At 37.0% G+C, this 21,613-nt stretch overlaps 1 protein-coding gene across 18 annotated transcripts in view; it reads right to left on the bottom strand.

Moving 5' to 3' along the window:
- NRXN1 (neurexin 1) overlaps window positions 1-21,613 on the bottom strand; it is a 747,071-nt gene that overhangs the window by 421,887 nt on the left and 303,571 nt on the right. For 10 of the 18 annotated variants that reach the window (XM_086743374.1, XM_086743376.1, XM_086743383.1 and 7 more), the window contains 3 exons: window positions 16,179-16,562; window positions 8,305-8,508; window positions 6,116-6,142 (listed from right to left, as the gene is read on the bottom strand). In XM_086743374.1, coding sequence (XP_086599500.1) covers window positions 6,116-6,142; window positions 8,305-8,508; window positions 16,179-16,562 — 615 coding nt within the window. The remainder of the gene's footprint in view (window positions 1-6,115; window positions 6,143-8,304; window positions 8,509-16,178; window positions 16,563-21,613) is intronic. The other 8 variants (XM_086743379.1, XM_086743387.1, XM_086743388.1 and 5 more) reach the window with 1 other exon arrangement.

Here is a 21,613-nt window from a genome sequence, read left to right as displayed (position 1 = left end):
TTTGCATTCTCAGCTAAGTCCCTCCTACCATCCAAGGAGCAGAGATTACTTTCTCAGAAATATTTTTGAGTGTTAATATCTATGAGCATCTGGGAAATACCTACTGCATATTTATGACTTTTCATAAAAAAGCCAAGACATAGACCTTGCCCCAGGTACTCTTAAGGAGTAGAAGCAGGTTACAAGTGAGGGGAAACAGCTACCGCTCTTCTCCAGAGCAGGTGGGCAAGTAGACTGCAGGAGGAGGTGATGGCTTTGCCATTATACCTACAGTAAGTCAATATTATAGGCTTACACGGCATAACCTGTGCAGCATCACTTCTTTTCACCCTATATTTAATAGGGAATGAGGAACCAGAAGGATCTTTCCTAACTAACTTCTGTGGTGGTACAGAATAAATTATGGACTGACCCTTAACTACTTTAGTCCTCTTGATTATGTTTATACAGGCTATTTTTCTTTCAAAGCCTGAACTATTTCTCCTAGCCTAGCTGTTTTCAACCTTACTTGAAAACAGAGTGCCTGAAAAAATATATAGGTTGGTATTACTGCAGCTTCAGGACTAAGTACTAAGGACTCCAGTGAGAGGCTCTGAGTAAAAGAAGCAGTTTTCCTTTTTTGTATGTCTTTCAACCTGTTTCCTTTGATTAGATTCAAATGACAGTTTCTATTAGGAAGTAGTAGATAATAATCAGAACTTGATTGAAAAGGGTCATGTATGTTTTCGGTTTTGTTGCACAGCAGTAGAACCTATTTTTCAGGAAATCATGTGAAAAGTGGTCTTTAAAGTGATGTTGCTCAATGAGAAGGAATTCAATGACCCCATGTTCTAAATTTGCAAAGTACAGCCAAAACTTTAAAAGAATTATTCATAATTATTTTAAACTTTACACCCAGAGGGGAGTCCATGACTGAACTTACAGTCAAAGTGTCCTCCTGATTTGCTGTATGTCCTGTATGGTAAAGCTCTTTTGTAGCAAGCTGTCAGTCATACCGCATGAAAAAAAGATCAAAACCACCTCACACAACTCATAAGCACTGTGTAAGAAAACATGACAAATACAAAATCTTACATTTTGGAGGTAGCTACAATATTGTATCATTTTAATTATTTTCTACTGACAACAACAACAACAAAAAAAAAGGAGCAAATAATATATTCTAATCATTCTTTTCACCAGACAGTGGGAAGTAAATATATGGAAATGTATTAGCGATTTGCTAATCACAGCAGATTTTGAAATATCCATAAGAGCACAGCTGAAGAGTGGACTTTTCCACAAAATGCATTTTTACAAGCAGTAGTTTTCAAAAGGCTGTACAGTCTTCATTTAAGCTTTCCTGCTGCTTAAAATCTATGTGCAATCTGAAAATATACTGCAATCGAACATCATCGTTGGTTCTTCAATACGTATCATTCTCCTATTATTTGCCAATAATCTGACATAGCTTCTTCATGCTCTGGATTTGCTAGATGACCTTTAAAGGTCCTTTTCAACCCTAACCATTCCATGACTCCGTGATACCTTAACAAGAAAAAAAAATGATTCAGTAACAGATGTTACATATTCCAAACAGAAAAAGTTAATTTAATAGTCTGAAATGTGTTCATCTGCAGAGTATCAAAATTTTAAAAGGACAGACATACAAAACAAGGAAAAGAGATTAAGGATTACAGGGGGGAAAAAGAGACATGAAACGGAGTGATAGGACAAAATGAGAGAAAAAAAAATAAAGTTATGATATGGTGCATGCAAATAGAAGAGGTGAAGGGGCACTTCACTGGAGGGACAAACAAAAAAGCCTCAAAGCCCAGGAAACTGTTCCTAATTTGGAAAGGTAGACACCCAGCTAACAAAGCCAGTTGATACATTCCCTGGTGAACAGTATACGTGCATATACTGCCACAGTACTATCTGCTCCCTGCTTCCTAATGTTCTGCAATTTTTATTCATTTCTTTTGGCAGTTCTACATTTGGGTATAAATTAATTCAGTGAGATTACTTGATGGATTATTGCCTACAGAATCAAAACTGTGTACCAGAGAACTGACCTAAATCACTCCCCACATCAATGTGTGCCATTAGTTGAGCATCTTACACAGCAGCATTCAAAATAAGTATTATTCTGCATCGCTTCATATTGAACAAAAGTATCAGATTCAGAAATGAGAGACAGCTATTTAGCAGTTAACAGTTATCATTATTATTTGTATAAAGTATCAATTAATAAAAATCCTATGGTCCTACTCTGCTGACTCATATAAAAACATAGACAATTTATTTTCAGACATTATAACAATGAAAAAAAAACCTCCACAAAAGATGAAATAATATGCAATACTGCACAAGCCTGTGGAAAAAAAAAAAAGTATATTGCAGATAAAAGCCAGCAGCCTCTAGAGCTACAGGTACCTGAAATTTTTCAGACGCTAGTGCTTTGGAAGCATTAAAACTGGAAAAGAAGGGAATTTAAATTAAGCCAAGATAGTAGCCCTTCACACTGCAGCAGTGAAAAATACAGAAATGGAGCAGATTTGTGTTTGTTCACAAATAATTAAAAAACTGTTATGGATTTGCCATGTACATTTTATGGGATGAAGTTCTGTCTCTAAGAAATACTAGGGAAAAATCCCATTCAATTCAATAGGATTCACTGATGTTTATAATTTATGCTTTACAGTCTGCAATTAAAACATAACAATTACTTCCCTCCCTGAAAGGGAGAAATGTATGTATTTTATTTTATTAGCATTTTTCCTTAGGCAATTTTTAAGGATTAGCTCATCAGTTTTGTATAATAATCAACCTACAATTCTTTTCACAGAAAAACTAGTGCCAAGAAATGCTGCACATTCGTGTTATTTGAACCAATACTGTTCACCTCAGTCTACGAAAACTAAAACTGGAACCATAGCAGTGTTTTCTGTTCGTAACAGAAGTTTTCCCATTCCTCCTGATGTCAGCCTGAACATTGACCTTAGTGTGCCTGCAGTTTAAAAGGACCATTTACTTCACTGCCTGACAGACAATTTTGTTTCGTAAACTTGCAGGTCTGAAGAACACAATGAAATGATTTAAGGATGTACAAAACCAACATTTCAGATGGTATTTTCTGATTGACATGAGACAGAAATTCTAGTAGTGTATGGCTTTATAAAGATACCAATCTTCTAATCTAGCACAAAATAAAAATAGTTTGACTTCAGTATGCCACTCTGTTCCATAAAAATGGCATGAAGCAAAAAGTCTCCATAATACTGTTAATGAGACATAAGCTCAGTAGCAACCTGACATCTGATTAACATTTTGAAATTGTAAAAAAAGTCTGGATTTCAAACAAGGAAGACAAAATGCCACCTCTTCTGCAACACTGGACATAGCTAAAGGTGAAGGCATGACGAAGTGTAGAACAAATTGGTACCAAAATCTCAGCTGTGACAAGGCAATAGTCATTTGATCTGCAGTGAGCAGAAGATGGGTGTCAGGCTGCACTCAAGGGCAAATGGGAGGAGGAAGTGCAATATCTTATTCACTAGGTTTGTAATTCACTGTAGGAAATAAAGTGCTTACATTCATATTTTACTTTTCTTCTCTCAAGCAAAGTATCAATTTTTGTTTATGTTTGGTTTCACAATTTTTAATGTTATCTCTCCAAATTCAAACCTGATAGCTTCATCCTGACCTTAACTCTGTTACTAGTCTAGCTATAATAAATAGTATTTCAGTCCCAACAGTGAAATTCTATTAAGCTGACTAATTTCTAAGCAACAGAAATTGTAAAATCTGAAAAAAGTTTCTCAAACATGACAACTAGACTTACTTCTATCAACATAAAATCAAGATTCTTATATGTCCAGCTCTCAGTAGACTCAAAAAGATAGTCACTGAACTGTTACTACGTTCAGCAAATTAAGACTCAAGTTCTGGATGCTGTTGCTTTGAAATGAATTTTGTGTTCCACTAAAATCCATTAGATCATCTAATAAGCAAGCATCTTCTAAGGACTGCTTAGAGCTATAATTCTTCATAATCTAACTATTCTATGATTCTATGATTCTATGAAATTGCTCACAAAACATTATCCGGTTCTTGAAAAACTACAGTGAATGCTGCTAAGAAAGCATCGTACTACTTACCGTACTGAAAGCTCACAGAAATCTGTTCAGTACACAAGCAAAGGAAGATGAAACTAATAATGACAGTTCATTTCTAATAACAAAAAGTCTACAAGCAAATTGTAAAGAAAAAAAAAACTTATGAGTACTTGATACCAAGGATATTTTGTACAGAGGCTATATTGCTTCTGTACAAGACCAAGAACAACTCATAACTGCTAATTCAATTTAGTACATGTATTTCTCCCATTTACAATCCTCTAATTAGAGGCTTATTATTTACTCTAGTTTTGCAGGTTCTCTTTTGATGAAAACTTGCTTAAAAATGGAACCAATAAATAATTTCAATTTATTTTTGACACTTCATTTTGTCTAGAAGAGATTAAAAATCAAAACATCCATTGTATTGTGGCTTCATTACTGATTGTTTTTCTACGTTAGTAATTCTCTTTTCAGAAGGATTTTCTAATTTTATTAAGGAAGTTAAGGAAAAAAAAGCAATATTGGTTTTCCTAAGGAAAAAGGAATTTACCAGCAGTAGGCGAACTCATTACATTTCTGCTCAAAAAGTTGCTTGTCTTATTCTTAGAAATCTTTTTCTAATTGGGACTTCTTGATGATCAAAAAATAGTGTCCTGTGACAGCTCAACAAAATGTTTCTGAGATTTTTCATGATATTACACATTTTAGCAACAGACAATGGACATATTTTGCAAGTGGAAATATTCGATTTATAACCAAACAATTTTCTTTTTTTCTTTTTTTTTTTTTTTTTTTCCTTTATTTCAATACAAGGAAGCTCTCTTTATGCATTGGTATCTGCAAGCATTTCCTTTACTGTACTGAAAAGCCTGTCTGGATTTAAGTATGGTTTAGATTTAAAGCTTGGCCCAAAAAACTTTACTTTTTAATAAAATTCTGTAATTTTGTGTTGTAAAGTTATTGACTGCAAAATCTATTAGCAGGTGACACACTGTAAACAACTGCAGTTCCCTATTTGTCTTTGTGGATTATAAAACTATTATGGGATGTTACGTTACTGTCTTTTGAGAAATTATTAACAACTACAAATTCTACCTATGAAGTTTGTTGTTTAGCTTTGTTTGCATAAAGCCAGTCCTCTAGTCTGCAAAACCTGTTTAGGAAGGGAAAGAAAAAAACAACCCAAAACTCAAATCTACCATACTTACTATCAATAATTTTGTTGACACCATTCAGGAATTCCATAGACTCAAAATAAAATCACAGTCCTTTTTCTCCTTTCAGAATATAGCCTCTTAATCCAAATAATATCAGAGAAGTTAAAATTTAATCCATTCATCTGGCAAATGTTTCCCTCTGTTTCATAAACATGCATATCACAGAGAAAAAATGTTCAATTTAAGGTTTCTTACATGATTAGAGTGTAAAAAATCATCATAGAAATATGGTTATTCTCAGACTTAATAGTGTCCTTATTGTAACACGTTACATTTCCATAAAACAAAGATTTAGCAAAACTAATTGTGTTATAAGCAGCCAGTAAATACACTTAATTGTCTAGAAGGATTATAAAATAGAAATTCTTGTACAACAGACAATTGTTTTCCAACAGTCTTACCACAAATTGGAGGTCAAATGTCAAGAAAACTAGAAGGAGGATGCAGGGAAAAATATGTGACAGCTTATCAGAAATACTGATGCAAATATTCTATGGCTACTGTAAACAAAATAGCCCATCTTGAATAATACAGTACTACAGGTAACATTTCCTCTAAGTAGGCTTACAACCTGTAGAATACTTCCTTTTTTAATATTCTAGTTAAAAGTTACATCCTACGGGCAGGATAAAAAATATACACTGAAGTATATGATGACTTTTTACACAATGATAATTAATCATCACATTTCATTAATAAATTATCAAGCACTTGCAAGCTTTCCACAATCTTTTTCATCTAGTTTGCATATTTTATAATGGTGGAATAACATTTTAAAAAGTTTGAATAGGCACTTACTGGAATTACAGTTAATCCTGATACAGTCTAGATGGGGAAGAATAGATGAAAAATGAAAATTTATCCTTCAAGGTAATAGCTGCAGACATCCAATAAAATCACAGTCCACCCTTCCGGGGACAGACACATGCAAATATGGCCACTCCATATCATCAATATTTACATACTGTTATAACCCAGATATACTGCGATAAATCTTTATAAATAGAAACGACAAATAGGGTAAAAATGGCCAATTTCAAACAAAGCTACATGGTGACAAATCTAAGTGGAAAATCAGGATTAAATATCAAAGATGCTTAACTGAAGCAGGCTGCAACTTTCTCCCCATCTGTGAAAGAACAGGTAATTTCTCTCAATGCAATTAGAAAGTGCTCCGTCACAATGGGTCATAGAGCAAGCCAGGCCACAATCAGACATCTTGGACAAATTATGTATAGTATACCTCAAAGGCTGAACTTCAAAAACTAAGTTAAAAAATAAAAGCTCATTCTCCGAGCCTATAAATTTAGTTTAGTGGGTTCAGATTTCCTTAATGTGGAGACTTAAGGAATGAACAGCGGCTAGACTTAAAGCTACATTAATATACAAAAAATAATCCGTATTTATAAACTGATAATTCTGTCTATTTTCAGATTATTTCCTTGCGTGACTTAAAAAAAAAAAAAAAGAAAAAAAAGAAAAAAAAAGGGGTATTGGAAGAAGAAGAAATATTGCTAAGACATGGATTTATTTACTTTCTTGAACTATAGAAGCAGGCAAAAACTGACAGAGGGTGGTGTTTTGTATATAAAGAGACTGACCTGATCTGCAGCAGGATCTTCTATTGGGCTATCTGCATTTATTATTGGGAGGGGAAAAAAAAAAAAAATCTACGCCACGCTACTTGGTTTGTACAGCTACTCTTGGTCTATACCTTTGAGGAACATATATACCATCAAACCTAGATTGTGTTTCCATATAGCTGAGTTTGTCATGTGTCGTCAACCGCATCAGAAAAGTGGTTGCAAACAGCCAAGGACCAGCACCCGCACATCCCCTTTTACAGAAAGCGCTCCCGCGGGAGGGAGACCCGCAGCCTGCAGGAGCCCCGGCTCGACACTAGAGGGGACTGCGAGAGAGGAATGAACAGGGAAACCCTTCCCTTCTCCCTCTCCCTTCCGAAATCTAAACACCAAGGCCTTATTTCAGTAAGCAACACTTTATTATAAAGTGCAAGGTTAGGCGATTATTTTCTTCTCCCGCCTCCCCTGCTTTCTGGAAATCATTTTATGTGCTCTTAAAACAATGACATACTTAATTCCCTTTAAAAATAGCATTCCCCTGAATGGGAGAGACTGCACAGAATGTGCATTTCTCTAACTGCACTGTTCTCTTTCACATCCTGACGTTGATTTATTCATAAGCATGGCAGAAGCACTTTAATTTACTTACTTTAAAAAAAAATAGAGAAAATGTTAACCTAATATTTTGTCCATCATATTTCAAAGCAGGAAATCAGGTTTGGTTTTTTTTTTCTGTAAAAGGGCTTGTGCCTCCTGTGCTCACACGGCTGTTTGCTGAGGGCCGCAGTCTTTGGGCATTGAAGGGTTGTTTGATACTACAAAAATACCACTACAGAATTGTTTAAAAAGGAGGAAATGGATTTACTATAGATTTGACATCTAAAAAAAGGAGACCAAGAAATCCATCAGTGGGAATATATAATTGCAACATTTTCAGTGTTAAAACTATAAATTATTTCATACACTTGCATGTTGTACATTAATTGGTGGAAGTAAAACTAAACTGACCCACATACACATTGTTTCTGCTTGTGCATTTAAATTGTGGAATTGCTACTGTGAAGAAGTTGTAGAGGGAGACTAATCTTCCACAATGAAGGATAATAATTTAGCCCAAAAATACCACTGATGAAGTAGTCTTCTCTCTTTAGAATACACAACAGTACAAAAAAAAAAAGATGGATTATGTTAAGACTATATAAAGAACACAAAAACGCAAAAGAAAACAAAGTATAATGGTCATGTATTTGTGTGTGTATGAACATATGCAAATGCTGCATTGACATGTGTTTATATATCATTTCAGTTTACTTATAATGCTAAAACAGGCTGTTTCATAAATGTTTGCAAGCAAAAAGAAAAAAGTAAAGAAAATGTTAATTTCTTGGAGGAAGAGTTTGTTACCTAGGTTGACCGTTAGTTTAACTCGTCCTGCATCCAACTCTAAACGAAGGGTATCTGCAGATTCCCTAGAAGTAGTTGCCATTAAAATGCCATAAGCTCGCTGAGACCTGAACCGTAAAGAAACATCTTCGGCCTCTGTATGCATCACAACAGGGAGTTGTATTTTCATGAACATACTTCCATCATAGTTTAAAATTGTTGCCTCTGAAAAGATAAAGGAGAAAATAAGTTACCAAAGAAGTTATTATATTATCAGTTATTATTTTCTGAAGCTGCTCAAGGAGAAGATGGTAAATGTATATTCACTCCATATGACACAGAAAAAATACATATCACAATTATTACTGGAAAACATAAGCAAAGCTGGGTTTGGGTTTTTGTTAGATTCTTTTTCATTTTGGTTTGGTTTTAGTGCTTTTTAAATAAACTAAATTGTTCTTTTAACAAACCAGCCATTAATGTATGCACCTTCAAGCCGATGGGTAAAATCACACGTGAAGAAATGCTTGCAAGACTCAGACTGCACCACTCAAAATAGGTCAAAGCCACTAAAAGCTATTCAGGTAAATCTTACAGACTATTAAAAGGTCATGTCTGACTATTATCCACCTAGATAATTACCTTAGGATGCTTAATGTATAAACCTATCAGGATTGCTACTACCACAGCTACAATTATCCAGTTAGGAAAAAAAACACCTGAAATGGGTAAATATCCCCAGCATGGTTTGGACAGGGTGCAGATTGCTTCATGACCACAATGACTGAGGAACGATAGAATCAAAAGTGTGTGTATGAGCATTACGACAGCCTCAACAAGAGGATCGAGACTGGATTTGGCATATTGAGGGTAAGATCCTAAACCCCCCGAGACAGGCAAAGAACTGTCACTTTCAGACATTATAGGAAACACTCCCGGCAAGTGGCTCTGGCATAGAGCGGTCACAGTCTGTTAGACCCCAGAGCAACCAGCCACAAGTCTTCTTTTCCCAGCCCCCAGGCTGGTAACAAGAAAGGTAGCAGAAAGACTGCATTTCTGCTCACAGGGAGCCACAGCAGTTCCTAGAAAGCAAAGGACACATCTGTTTCTGAAACGTATTGGGAAGTCCTTTTCCGCAGGACGATCAAGCGTTGCAGTCAGTTAACCACCACAGCCTTTGGAAACAGCTCTTTGGCTCAGGGACAGTGGCATGTTATGGTGGAAGAAGCAGTGAACGAGCAACATCCTTTACCCCAAGCCAATAGTCCGTGTGCAGACTGCCAGGAGTTTCAGTAGGCTCCGCAGTATCGTACAAAAATAACCACACTACATAACTAAAACCACTACCTGAATGGCAAAACACACCATCTGAATGTGCCCTGTTTTACACACATCTGATCATTTACCTACCACTAATTCACTAGAAAACTTCTAACTTCTTCCTGTCTCTTTCACGTCTCAAAAAACAGCCCAAAACTCTCAATCTTGGAAACTGTTGAACTGCTAGATGATGAGGTCTAAACAGGATACTACAGAATCTTTCCTAGAAAAAGATGCAATCCTGAGGGCATCTCGACTCACTGAAAAAAATTCCAGTTACTTGCCCAACAACAGTCCAAATGAGCAACAAGCAGAAAGAGAAGGCAGCAGAGAACACCTACAGGAAGCTTCTTTGTGCTTCAATTTGCCACGGTATAATGGAGATATTTATCTACAGCAAGGGTGTATTGTGGTCTCACATGCATTAATATTTTCAAGGACTGATACTACCAATATTATGTTTAATCAGTATCTTACCTAAAACATTGCTAGAATTTTTTTTAAACATCAATAGTTATAACAGTCTGTGAAAACCTTTTCCATTGCATATCTTGTATACTGTTAAAGATACAGAAGCTCTGCAAGACTCCCAGCCTACACAGTCCACAGGACAAAATGTTCCACTAACTCTATGAGCATATTGGAGGCAAAAATGATAGATGATATGCTCATTAATAATTCCAGACTTCCTCAACAGAAATTTGAAGAAGGCAGTTTGATGTTGGAAAAAAAGGAATTACTAATACTGGCATGACAGTCATTAGACGTAATAGGTTAGAAGAACACATTTACAGGTTTGATGATTTCTAATCCTGCAGGTAATAATGTTTTCTGCATATTCTACACCTAAAATTCTTCTGTGAAGGAGAGTAAATATTTAACTCTCACTAGTATGATAAGAGATTTCAAGTCAAAGAGATTTCAGTGGGAGGTGATGTGGTTTTTTGATTGTTTAGGTTGGTCTGGGGTTTTTTTTAGGGGGAGCACAGGGAGAGCAGGGGCTTACAATTCGTTCCCATATCTAGCTGTCTAGTCTGTGCATGAAAAGCTCCCAAGATCTTCATCAAGGTAAACATAATTTAGGTGATAAAAGATGTCCAGCATAAAACTCACATGCTAATCTGAGAGAAAATACAAGGTATTTCATATTGTCTATTAAAAAATCCACATTAATACTATTCAAGGTTTTCATAAACTGAGCAAAATCAGATGTTACAGGATAAGCAGCATTCAACAACCTTAGAGATTTGTTGCTAGTAAATTATCTTACGATAATATAAAAGAAAGTTGTCAGAATCAGTACTAGTAGTGTTTGCTGCATTTCCTATAATAAGTCAGTCTTCTAGAAAATTACAGAAAAAGGAGAGAAGGAACTGTCTTAATTTAATCAGAGTTGACCTGTGAGTATTTAACATCATGGTGAACAGACCTGATGTGATTAGATACTCAATCCTCCTAAACTGTACTGTGCCAGTTATTTTGGAAACAGATGTTCCAAGAACAGACCAAGGAGATGGAACAGAAGATCAAATGAGTTAAAAGCTCTGTAGCAATGAGAAAACCCCCTCATATCAACTAGCTCCTTTCAGAATGGGGACCTCCAAGTCACAGGCTTTATAAATTACAAAGGTGTCACAGAAAAACAAAACAAAACAAAACACAAAATCAACAGGAAGCAGGGATGACTTGAGCAAAGAAAATTTAGCACTGCTCTGAGAGTCCTAACTGAAGATCAGAGACATTAAATATTCCTAAAGTTAAAAATACAACTATGTTCAGTTCACTCACTTGAAATGAATCTGCTGGTACAAGTCTTGTTATGAGAACTTTTCGTTGTTAAACCATTGTTAAATGGTTGAATGATATTTTGACAATATTATGCTCCTGTCTAAGGACTGGGTTTTGCCATGTGAATTATCTGTTCAACTCAGCATCTCTTCCATTTGATTCAGTATTGCTCTCAGCTCTGCAAATTTCCATATTCTGTTGGTCTTGGTTGGACAGAAGGCATCTAGTAGTACACGTATGAGACCTTTCATGGCACATGGAGTTCCCTTTTCCCTTACTGGTGTTGTAATTCTTTGTAGCAATGCCTTATTATCCTACCATTATGCGTGGTGGCATACTTTAATGCGAGACTTCCAGAACACTTTGTTTTGCAGACAGTAGGAAAAAATAGTTTTCAAGATGAAATAAGAAGGGCTTGTTTTGTTTCGACTTAGAACTAGAGATTGTTCCATTTGTTAAAAAGAATTGTTTCCATCCTGCAGTTACTTCAGTTGTCCAGAATGGATTGTTAATTTGCAAGGCCTAGTCAGTAAGACGGTGATCTGAATGAGGAGAGGCAGTGGGGGTTACACCAATTATGCAAACATCAAAGGAACATTTTGGCTAAAAGTATGTATTATGCCCCTAGCTTTTACTTTTTTTTTTTGCTTTGGACCAAGTGATTCCAAATGGGTACATGTCCCATCTTTCTTTGAGATCCATGCTGCTAACTTTTCTTACGTAAGTGCTGGCAGAATGTCTTTTTTCTCTTGTTCAGCTTCCTGTAATTACTAGATTAAATGCTAATAGACCATAAGTTTAGCTCAGAATGTGATATTCATTTAAAGAATCAGAGTCTCCATGTCAGGGAATAATAACTTTACTACCACTTCAGTGTTGGAAACAGCATTGAAAAGAAAAAATAGAAGAAAATCCTTTCAAAAAATTACTGATGAATTTTTGTGGCAGCAAATAAGTGCATACAGTAGTTTTGAACAAGAAATGAACAGTAAGATATAGTTCAGAGATTGATAAAAATTATTTTATACATTCTTTCTTCAATATTTTTTTAAAACGTGACCGTTAAAAATCCTTGCTCCTTCTGTGCTAAAAATCAACCAACCAAAACACCCAAATCTAAAAAAAACACTAAAGGGTTCAGTTCCCCTCTCTATTTTTTTTTCTTCAATTTGTTTCTGATTAAAATCTCCAGGGCTGGATACTCTTCCTTCCTATATATAGCTCAATCAGCTTCATGCTTGTCACCCAGGATGCACAGACTGAAAGGAGACTCAAGACCTTAATTTTCACTTGGACTGGGATTACCTAAACTGCTGAAGAGACTGAGGCATCTGCTCTTCAGGAAACTTCCACACATTTGTTTCTACCCTCAGAAATGCTCAGTCATGTATTTATGGGGAGAAAAAGAAGTTTCCAAATAGATGCTAGTCTTCAATTCACAGCTTATTTAAATTAAAGAAGTACGGATGAGGCATTTGAATTTCAGTGATCTTCCTCATAAGTTTTGCAGTCAAGTTTGTGTTGTTTTTAATGACACGGTGCCTGGTAAGCACGGATACTTACTACATGTATTTTAATAAACAAAACAGGATCTTGTTACCTCTGGATCCCTTGAGGTGCCTCTAAAGTCCTAAAGACAGATTTTTTTTTTTCCCCTGCTTTTTCAGTTTCAAAGTGACTGCAATAATGAGGACTGTGTTGCAGCCCACAGAGCCATTTTTAAAGCATGAAATTGCCTTCTGTGGCTGCCATCTTACAAGTCACACACAAACTTTACCTCAGAAAGTGACAGACAATACAGTCCAGAGCCATGCCAGGACATATGTGAACAATCTGGATCATCAGTCATCAAGTATTCAGGTTTGCTCTCTGATCCTGTTTTATTTGAAAATATAAACAGAGCAACAATATCTTGGCCTGAAAACACCAATATGATTTTACTCCTATAAATTGTGGGAGTATCCAAGTATATGGATGGCTACTAATTCAAATTCAAACTTTTAAGTTTTGTTCTATTCATAGGCATACACTCAGCTAAGCACTGTCTGCGTGTTTACTGCGGCAGCTACTTCAGTCCATCTGGGCCCAGAGCTGCAGCCTTGGTGAATCACAAGGAACCTTTCCATCAATCTGAGGGAAACAATTGTTGATATCTTGATGTGCAATTAGTTACTAGATAATACGTGGATAGCAGGTGAAATTATTCCTTCCAATTTCTACACTGGTACTATTTCAGGACTGAGGTCCTAAGCTCCACTGTAAACATGGTAGAACTTTAAACACATAGGACCAGTTAGTTAATTTAAATCAGAGACTGAATTACTATAATATTTTGAACATACAATTCTTCATCCCATCTATCATCATATCATCCATATTTTTTCTGGGGTTTTTTAAGCATTCAGAGATAATGCAAGGAATGAAAGATATATTTCTTTATTTAACGTATATGTGTGTGTGCGGGCATGTGTGCGCATGCACAATGTGGACATCTACACACACACACCAATTTAAATATATTTTCTCCTCTGAAATGTCACTTTCATAAATCTTTCTTTGCATGCCTACTTTTTCACGTCACTCTGATGAATTTACTCTTTTGTGTTGTTCTTAGTCATCCAGTTGAAAGCATACACCTGCAAAATACTTTTCTGAGAGGCAGTTACATATTGTGATCCACAATCAAAGGAAGATAGGAAGCCAAATTATATTGCCGTGACATCTGTCTGTCCATCTGCTGTAGTTTCCATAATCTACTAAAGCCAATCTACAGATTATACTGCTGTTTAACCTTACTGAAAATCAAGAATAAAATCAAGACTAAAATCAAGGGTAACTTGCAACAAGATAAAAAGTACATGGATACACAAAAATATTAAGTATATTGAAATTAAAATAGGATTGAGTTGTGTTCCATGGCTTTTGTGCACTGATAAACTGACTAAAATTATTTCAGATACTGCACTGTACACAGTACATCCACATATGGATGTTAGTACTCCTATTTTAGGGGAGAGAGCATGAAAAATAAATGATGGTACTAAAAAGTAGCTACATGCTTTTGTTTACTGAAGATACCTTAATTACTCAACATCAAGTTAAATATTCCAGTTGTTTAATCTCCAACATATTATTCTAACATTTTCTTTTATTTGTGAAGTTGTATTGTGTGTTGAAAGGAACATGTTCCTATTTTATTTGCATTAGTTTGAACAATTATAATTGCGTTGCTTATATCATCAAATACAAAAATGTATCTGTTACTGCACATGGGTAGTAGCTATAATAACTTTGTATGGTAGGATGCCAACATGTCACTTTCAGAATCCCAAAAGCTATAATCTTATTAATGCATGACCATTTGGGATATGAATATTACTGGAAGATCTCCTTTCAGTGTAGTTTCCTCTGGAGAGGGAAATCCAAGAGTAGGAAATGATCCTACATTGCCTGAACTGCTGCACATATTTCTTTTGGACAAGAACCAAATACTATTGGAGAGAAGCTAACACTACCATCATAGTACCACCATTCTCACTAGGAGAAAGCACTGGGAAAAATCAGGCTCCATATAGGAAGACAGTTGAAAATACAGTATAAGAAATAAAAAAGAAAAAGGTTTCTATATAAAATATTCCCATCTGTCAAATGTATTTATGAGACATTGCTATGATGATGCTAGCTTTTAAGTTCTTTGCATATCTGCATGTGTTTTTGTCTCTAACGCACATGTTTCCTAGCTCTCAAGTTGAAAAAATGCAAATCCTATTTTTACTTCTGCCATATGTAATAGCAGAATTTTGCCACAGGGTGGTACACCAGACATGTTTAACTGAAGGCTTTTGTAATGCATCAGACATTCGGTTATGCCCTCTGCCAGCTTCACTCCACCAGTAACAGAACAATCTGGAGATCTCAGAATAACGGGCCATGAGCCAAAGGCATATATATTCAAAAAATAAGACACAAAAACCAGAGGAAACTGAGAATCTACTTGCAAATGCTAATAATACAATGGTATTAATTCTACTTAGACGTACGTGTCTATTTACATACAACTTGAACTTTCATCAAGTTTCTATTTTTAAAGAATACATTTTTGCTTCATCTTAATAACTAGAGAAATTAATCAAACTATCAACATCTGTCTTCCTTGCCACTATCCACCTTTTCAAGTACATAAATGGGGTTTGTCAACTTTACATTTATCTTTTCTAGGCAAGAAGGATACCTGGTGAATTAAGACAAGTAGAAACTATTTCCATGGGTACTAGGATTTTTTTTTTAAAGTTAAGTAAGAAATACAGATTCCTACACTGATTGTTTTGCTTTGATTCATGGCTGAAGTTCTGCCCATGGATTTAAGTGATGCTGTGGAATTCAAAAGTAAGTTTAATTACATAGTGGTATTGACGTAAATAGACAGAGAACAAGACCTGTTTGGAATTGGAATGTGATCATTTAGTAATGTAATAATTGAAATTACTTTCAGAAAGCCTTTTGAAACTCGGCAACACATGATGAGAGACAAAAGGAGCCATTTTCTAAGAAGCATTTAGTAGTATTGACTCTCTGTCATAGTCAAATAATATTTATTTATGCAACTTAGAAATTCCCCTAAGGTCTTTCCTCTAGAGTTACTTCTTTCAGTCTAGAGTAGGGCTCCATCTCACACGAAGCGAAATCAGATGCTTTTTCTGCCTCAAAAGAGTTAATGATATTTTACCATATTTAGTCATTGTGCAGGACTCTATAAAGTAGAAATGCAGCCATCTCATGCAACCTACCTCTTTCGCATGATCTGCCAAGGTACCCTGTACCAGAGCAATCACAAACATATCTGTTCCACCCATCCCTGCATACACCACTGTTTTTACAGGGGTTGCTAAGGCAAGGTTTTGCAGTTTCTCTTGAGCATGAGGGTTTTACTCCAGCTGTGCTTTGAAGTTCAGCCATCTGTCGAATATCTTTGCTTTGACCATCAATAAATAAATCTCTAATGCAGCCGACGTATCCATAATTGAGAAGTGCTGTCCACACCTCTGTTGGGAAGATGAGGCCTGCTTTATTTTCTGGTAAGCCTCCAAGATACAAGTCATCATCCAAGTCAAGGATTTCACTTTCCCCTGGTGCAGTATATGGTGTACGTAATGTGTTCACAGATATGGTCCCTGAGAAAAAAAAAGAGAACAAAATGCATTACTTTCAAGGCATTTAAAAGATTTCGTTACTGCTGTTTTGTCATTAATCTGCATGCCACATTAGCTCCTGGCAAATATCTATACATACATGAAACATGGGTATTCTGTTTGTACAGCTATACAATAATAGATACACTTCATTATCTTAATTACAATGTAGTATAAATACTGTCAGGAAGTGAACAACGTAAAAATATTTATGCACAATACTCCATGGTCACTATATAAAAAAAAAAGTTAAAATCACCTTATCAATCTTGTAGGGATATAGGCAATGCATTTCAGACCTAGTGTCACAAATATCCTGCTTGTGCAATAAAAAACCAATCTCTTCACTACCTCCTAAGTGCTTCAAAGCACTAAGGCTGAGGTTGCATTGATAGGTTGTAAACTGGGAGGCAAATCTGTGTCTCTTATTTGGATCCAAATACACAGTGTTTTAAAAGAGTCTCACTACTTTCAGTGGGCTTTGGATAAGACATTTTTCTTTAAGTGGGGAAGGAAAATAGTCTCATCAGCTGTTAGACAGGCAATCATTAAGAAGACAGTGATGTGCTCCTAGAGGGAAAATCAATGTTTCTGACACTTACCTCAAAATGTGTGCACGTTACAAAGAGAGGGAGACAGTATGTATATAGAACTTCAGGAAATTAGAAGTATCTTTTCTATTTAAGTTTTAAAAGTAAACAAACAAAATTAAGCCTAAAATAAGGTTCTGTTTCTACAAAGTGTCTGAACAAAGAAGCTGTTATCAACTGTAAAGATCCTCTTTGTTATACTCTTTAAAAGTAATGAGGTATCCAATTTTTACAATTTGAATAGGCAGAACACCACATTCAGTACATGGAGTCACAGAAAATACACGTCAACCAAATTTAATTTTATTTACTAAGTAAAATAACTTGAAAAAAGAATCTTCATGTAGATCTTCACAGAAGTGACTCCTTACCAGTTTATACAGGTACAAAACCAAACAAAATCTAAATGAATACTTTATATATGTCACCAGATTATTATAATGTACCAGCCACATTATCCAACACAGTTACCCACTAGACAAACTACTAAAAGTGTATTAATGGTGACAGGACACTGAAGAATCACACTTACCGTGTTTTTATCATATATATATATATATATATACATAAAACTAACATGATTCACTATTTCCATTGTCAGCATGACACAGATTCCAGAAGATAACACTGATGATAAGAAATTCTTCCACTGTGGTAGGAGTGGTGCAAGAGAATAATAAATTCAGAATTTTTATAGCATAAATACTAAAATGTGGGGTTTAAGCAAACAGAGACAGGTCAGAAAAAGATAATTCTCTTACTTTGATATCTCTTAAAATTCAGGCTTCTCTTTTAGCAATGAAGAAGTGTCCTGTGGGAGCTACATATTTTGTTTTGTTGGTTTGATAGGTTAACTTCAAAACGTGGACAGAATTAATTTCTAAACAGTTTGGATCTTCAGTAAAAGCTCTTCGGGTAGAGGTCTCAGGAGATCCAACCCCCATATGATACTTGAGATGTATGGATTTTGGAAGGGCTGGATAATGCTACTACCACAACAAACAGTCTCCCTACTATCAGAAGAGATCTAAGAAGATAAAACAAAGGTTTGCATAGGTGTGCATCTTTAGGAGCATGTGTTCTGGTTTTGTTTAGTGAGGGGGGGCCTAAGGTGGTAGCTTCTGTAAGAAACTGCTAGAAGTCACTCCCCTTTGTTTAGTGGACTCAGCCAGGCCTAGGGCAGATCCGCTGCTGGCCAAGGCCGAGCCAATTGGTAGCAGAATGTTCCACGATAAAGCCTCTGTGATAACGTATTTAAGAAGGGGAAAACAGAGGAAAAAAAAAAAAGAGAGATGTGAAACAGCTGAGCGGGGGCAGAGAGGGGGAGGCATGAGCCTTGTGGGCCTTGCAGGCCTCACCCTCTCGCCTCCTGCCGGGCAGCCGACTGGGCCCAACTCTGCCTGGCCTGGCTGCAAGAAGTGGAGAGGAGATCAGAAGTGAATAAGATGTAAAAAAGATCCTGAGAGGCGTCTGCCAGCCTGTTGTAAGTAACGGCTGCAGACGCCAAGGTCAGTTCAGAAGGAGGGGGAGGAGTAATGTGGCTCCTGGCCAAGATTCCCCTGCAGCCTGTGGTGATGACCATGGTGGAGCAGGTTGTCCCCCTGCAGCCCATGGAGGTCCACGGAGGGGCAGAGATTCACCTGCAGCCCGTGAAGGATCCCCACGCCGCAGCAGGTGGAGGCCTGAAGGAGGCCGTGGCCCATGGAGGGCTTGCGCTGAGGCAGCTGTTCTGGAGGGACTGCACCCCATGGAAGAGATGACCCACGCCGGAGCAGTTTCAGAAAGGACTGTGGCCCGTGGGAGGGACCCCACGATGGAGCAGGAGAGGAATGCGAGGAGTTCTTCCCCCAACAATGACGCAGCGGCGTAAAACAATGTCTGATGAATTGACAGTAACCCCCATTCCCTCTTCCCCCCTGTGCCGCTCGGGTGGGGGGAAGATAGTAGAGATAACGTTAAGCGTGGGAAGAGGGGGGGGTGGGGGCAGGTTATCTTGTTCCCTGTCTCATTCTCCTGCTAGTTTTAGAAATAAATGAATAGTTTTCCCCAAGTCGAGTCTGTTTTGCCTGTAACAATAACTTTAAGGATTTCTCCCCCTCCTTATCTCGAACTTCAAGCTGTTTTTCTTATATCATCTCCCCCTATTCTCTTGGAGGGTGGGGGGAGTGAGAGAGAGACTGCGTAGTCTGGTCCTGATCGGGGCTGAACTACGACAGCATGCTTAAAGAATGTTTGAGGATGTGGTCAGTTTTCCCTTTTACATATTATCAGAAATTATTTTTGTGTCAGTTGAACAATAACAGAGATGTAAAGTGAATTTCCAGTCTTAACTGTAAGAAATAAGCATTATGAACAAATATCCTTTTTCTTCCAAACCTCCACCTTTTTAAAACTGGTAAGACTATTATATTTTGCTAACTCTAAATATTTGTATTGCTGTTCAGATTTTTGAAGGGAAACTTGGCATTCATATGGAACTTGGTATAGATTTGACCTTAGACATACAAACATAAACATTTTGAAGTTTGATTTTATTAATCAGCTGCCTCAAACAAGGACATTTGTTAAACCAAGAGAGCTAACTTTTCTGAGAGCATCCTAGGTATCAAGAAGCACTGCTTACAGGCAATAGATAATTTCTCTTTTAAAAAAATTAAAGATGTTGTAAATATGAATCATACTGGTGCTCACACTACTTCTTAATGCTGTTGTTGCTTGCTCCTACTTGTTGCTGTACAGGCTAATTTAGGACAAAACGCTTTAAACCTATGTTCAAGTAGCACTTGCACCCACACAAGTTAACTCAGGTGCAGCCTCAAGCTCATGCATTTCCACAGAGCTGTTTTCTGCTGGACAAGGACACTTGTGTTTTCAAGATATTCATGATGCTAGAAGACATCTAAGGTTCCATTTCTATTAAAGAAAAACTAAGCCTTGATGGCTTTCGTTGCATACCAAAAGACAGGTAAATCTCAGCCAGTGTAGCTACGACATTAACATGGTGGTTCAAAATTTAAGCTTTGCAAGCACTGAAGGCTGACAAAGGTACATGATTAAGGGAAGTGAAGATCACCATTACACTCTAGTGACTGTGAATTATAGTCAGGTGATAGATTGAAGCAGGAAAATTTTCTTCTGTATGTCAAAGTATTACCCTGGAGAAGGCTTAAGTATTATTTTGAATAGATATCAACAGCTTCTTAAAGAAATGAACCTTTCCCCTCCCCAAGAAATGACACCACATAAAACACTCCTGGGGGGAAGCCCTCTGAAATCTTACTGCAATGATAACATATAATGACTACAAGTAGAAAACAGGTAACAACACCTCTGTGAATCTTTTTCATGTTTTGGAAGGCCATGGAACCCCTATTACCCATCTGGATAATCTCCAATTTACTGCTGGACATATCCATGACACTTAACTGACCTACATAACGTGTATATTACCCTTAATCAAACTGTAAATTAGCTTTATTTAATCCTTTTTGTTGAGAGCTACACTAAGTCAAACAGCACCTGCAGAAGACTCAAAGTTTTAATAACTCTGTCTCAGCTGTTACGTAGGAGCTTGATGAAAATATTATATAGCACACTGTCTAGAACAAGAACTATGGCTATAATACAAATAGACTTTAGTCTAGCTAATATAGCAGAAAAGCCATGCTTGTGCATGAAGGGTTTCATGCTATCAGTTACCCACTTATTGACTCATAGAATAGTTTGGGTTGCAAGGGACCTTCAAAAGTCATTTAGTCCAACTACCATGCAAGGAGCAGGGACATCTCCAACTAGATCAGGTTGCTCAGAGCCCTGTCCAACCTGGCCTTGAATGTTTCCAGGGATGGGGCATCCACCACCTCTCTGGGCAACCTGTTCCAGTGTTCCATCACCCTCCTTGTAAAAAATTTCTTCCTTGCCTCTACTCTGAATCTACCTCCTTCTAGTTTGAAACCATTTCCCCTTGTCCTTTCAAAACAGGCCTTGCTAAAAAGTTTCTCTCTGTCTTTCCTATAAGCCCCCTTTAGGTACTGGAAGGCCACTATAAGGTCTCCTAGGAGCCTTCTCTTCTCCGGGCTGAACAGACCCAAACTCTCTCAGCCTGTCCTCATAGTAGAGGTGCTCCAGTCTTCTTATCATCTTTGTGGCCCTCCTCTGGACTCGCTCTAACAGGTCCATGTCCTTCTTATGACGCAGTACTCCAGGTAGGGTCTCACAAGTGCAGAATCACCTCCCTCTATCTGCTGGCCACACTTCTTTTGATGCAGCCCAGGATATCCTAGTTTCCATCTGAACTTTTAACAGCACATCCAGGCAGCCATACAACCTGTCATCATTCTTGAGGGAATGTTTTCAAGTTCCACTGAAACAATCTCAGGTTGGATCTGATGACAATGGCAGATGCTACCACAGAACCCAGGGATAGTAATGCACACTGACTTT

The sequence above is a fragment of the Chlamydotis macqueenii genome, chromosome 3 (genome assembly GCF_036417535.1).
Source record: "Chlamydotis macqueenii isolate bChlMac1 chromosome 3, bChlMac1.mat, whole genome shotgun sequence".
In the NCBI taxonomy this organism is placed as follows: Eukaryota; Metazoa; Chordata; class Aves; order Otidiformes; family Otididae; genus Chlamydotis; species Chlamydotis macqueenii.
This window is presented reverse-complemented; position numbering and strand designations above follow the sequence as displayed.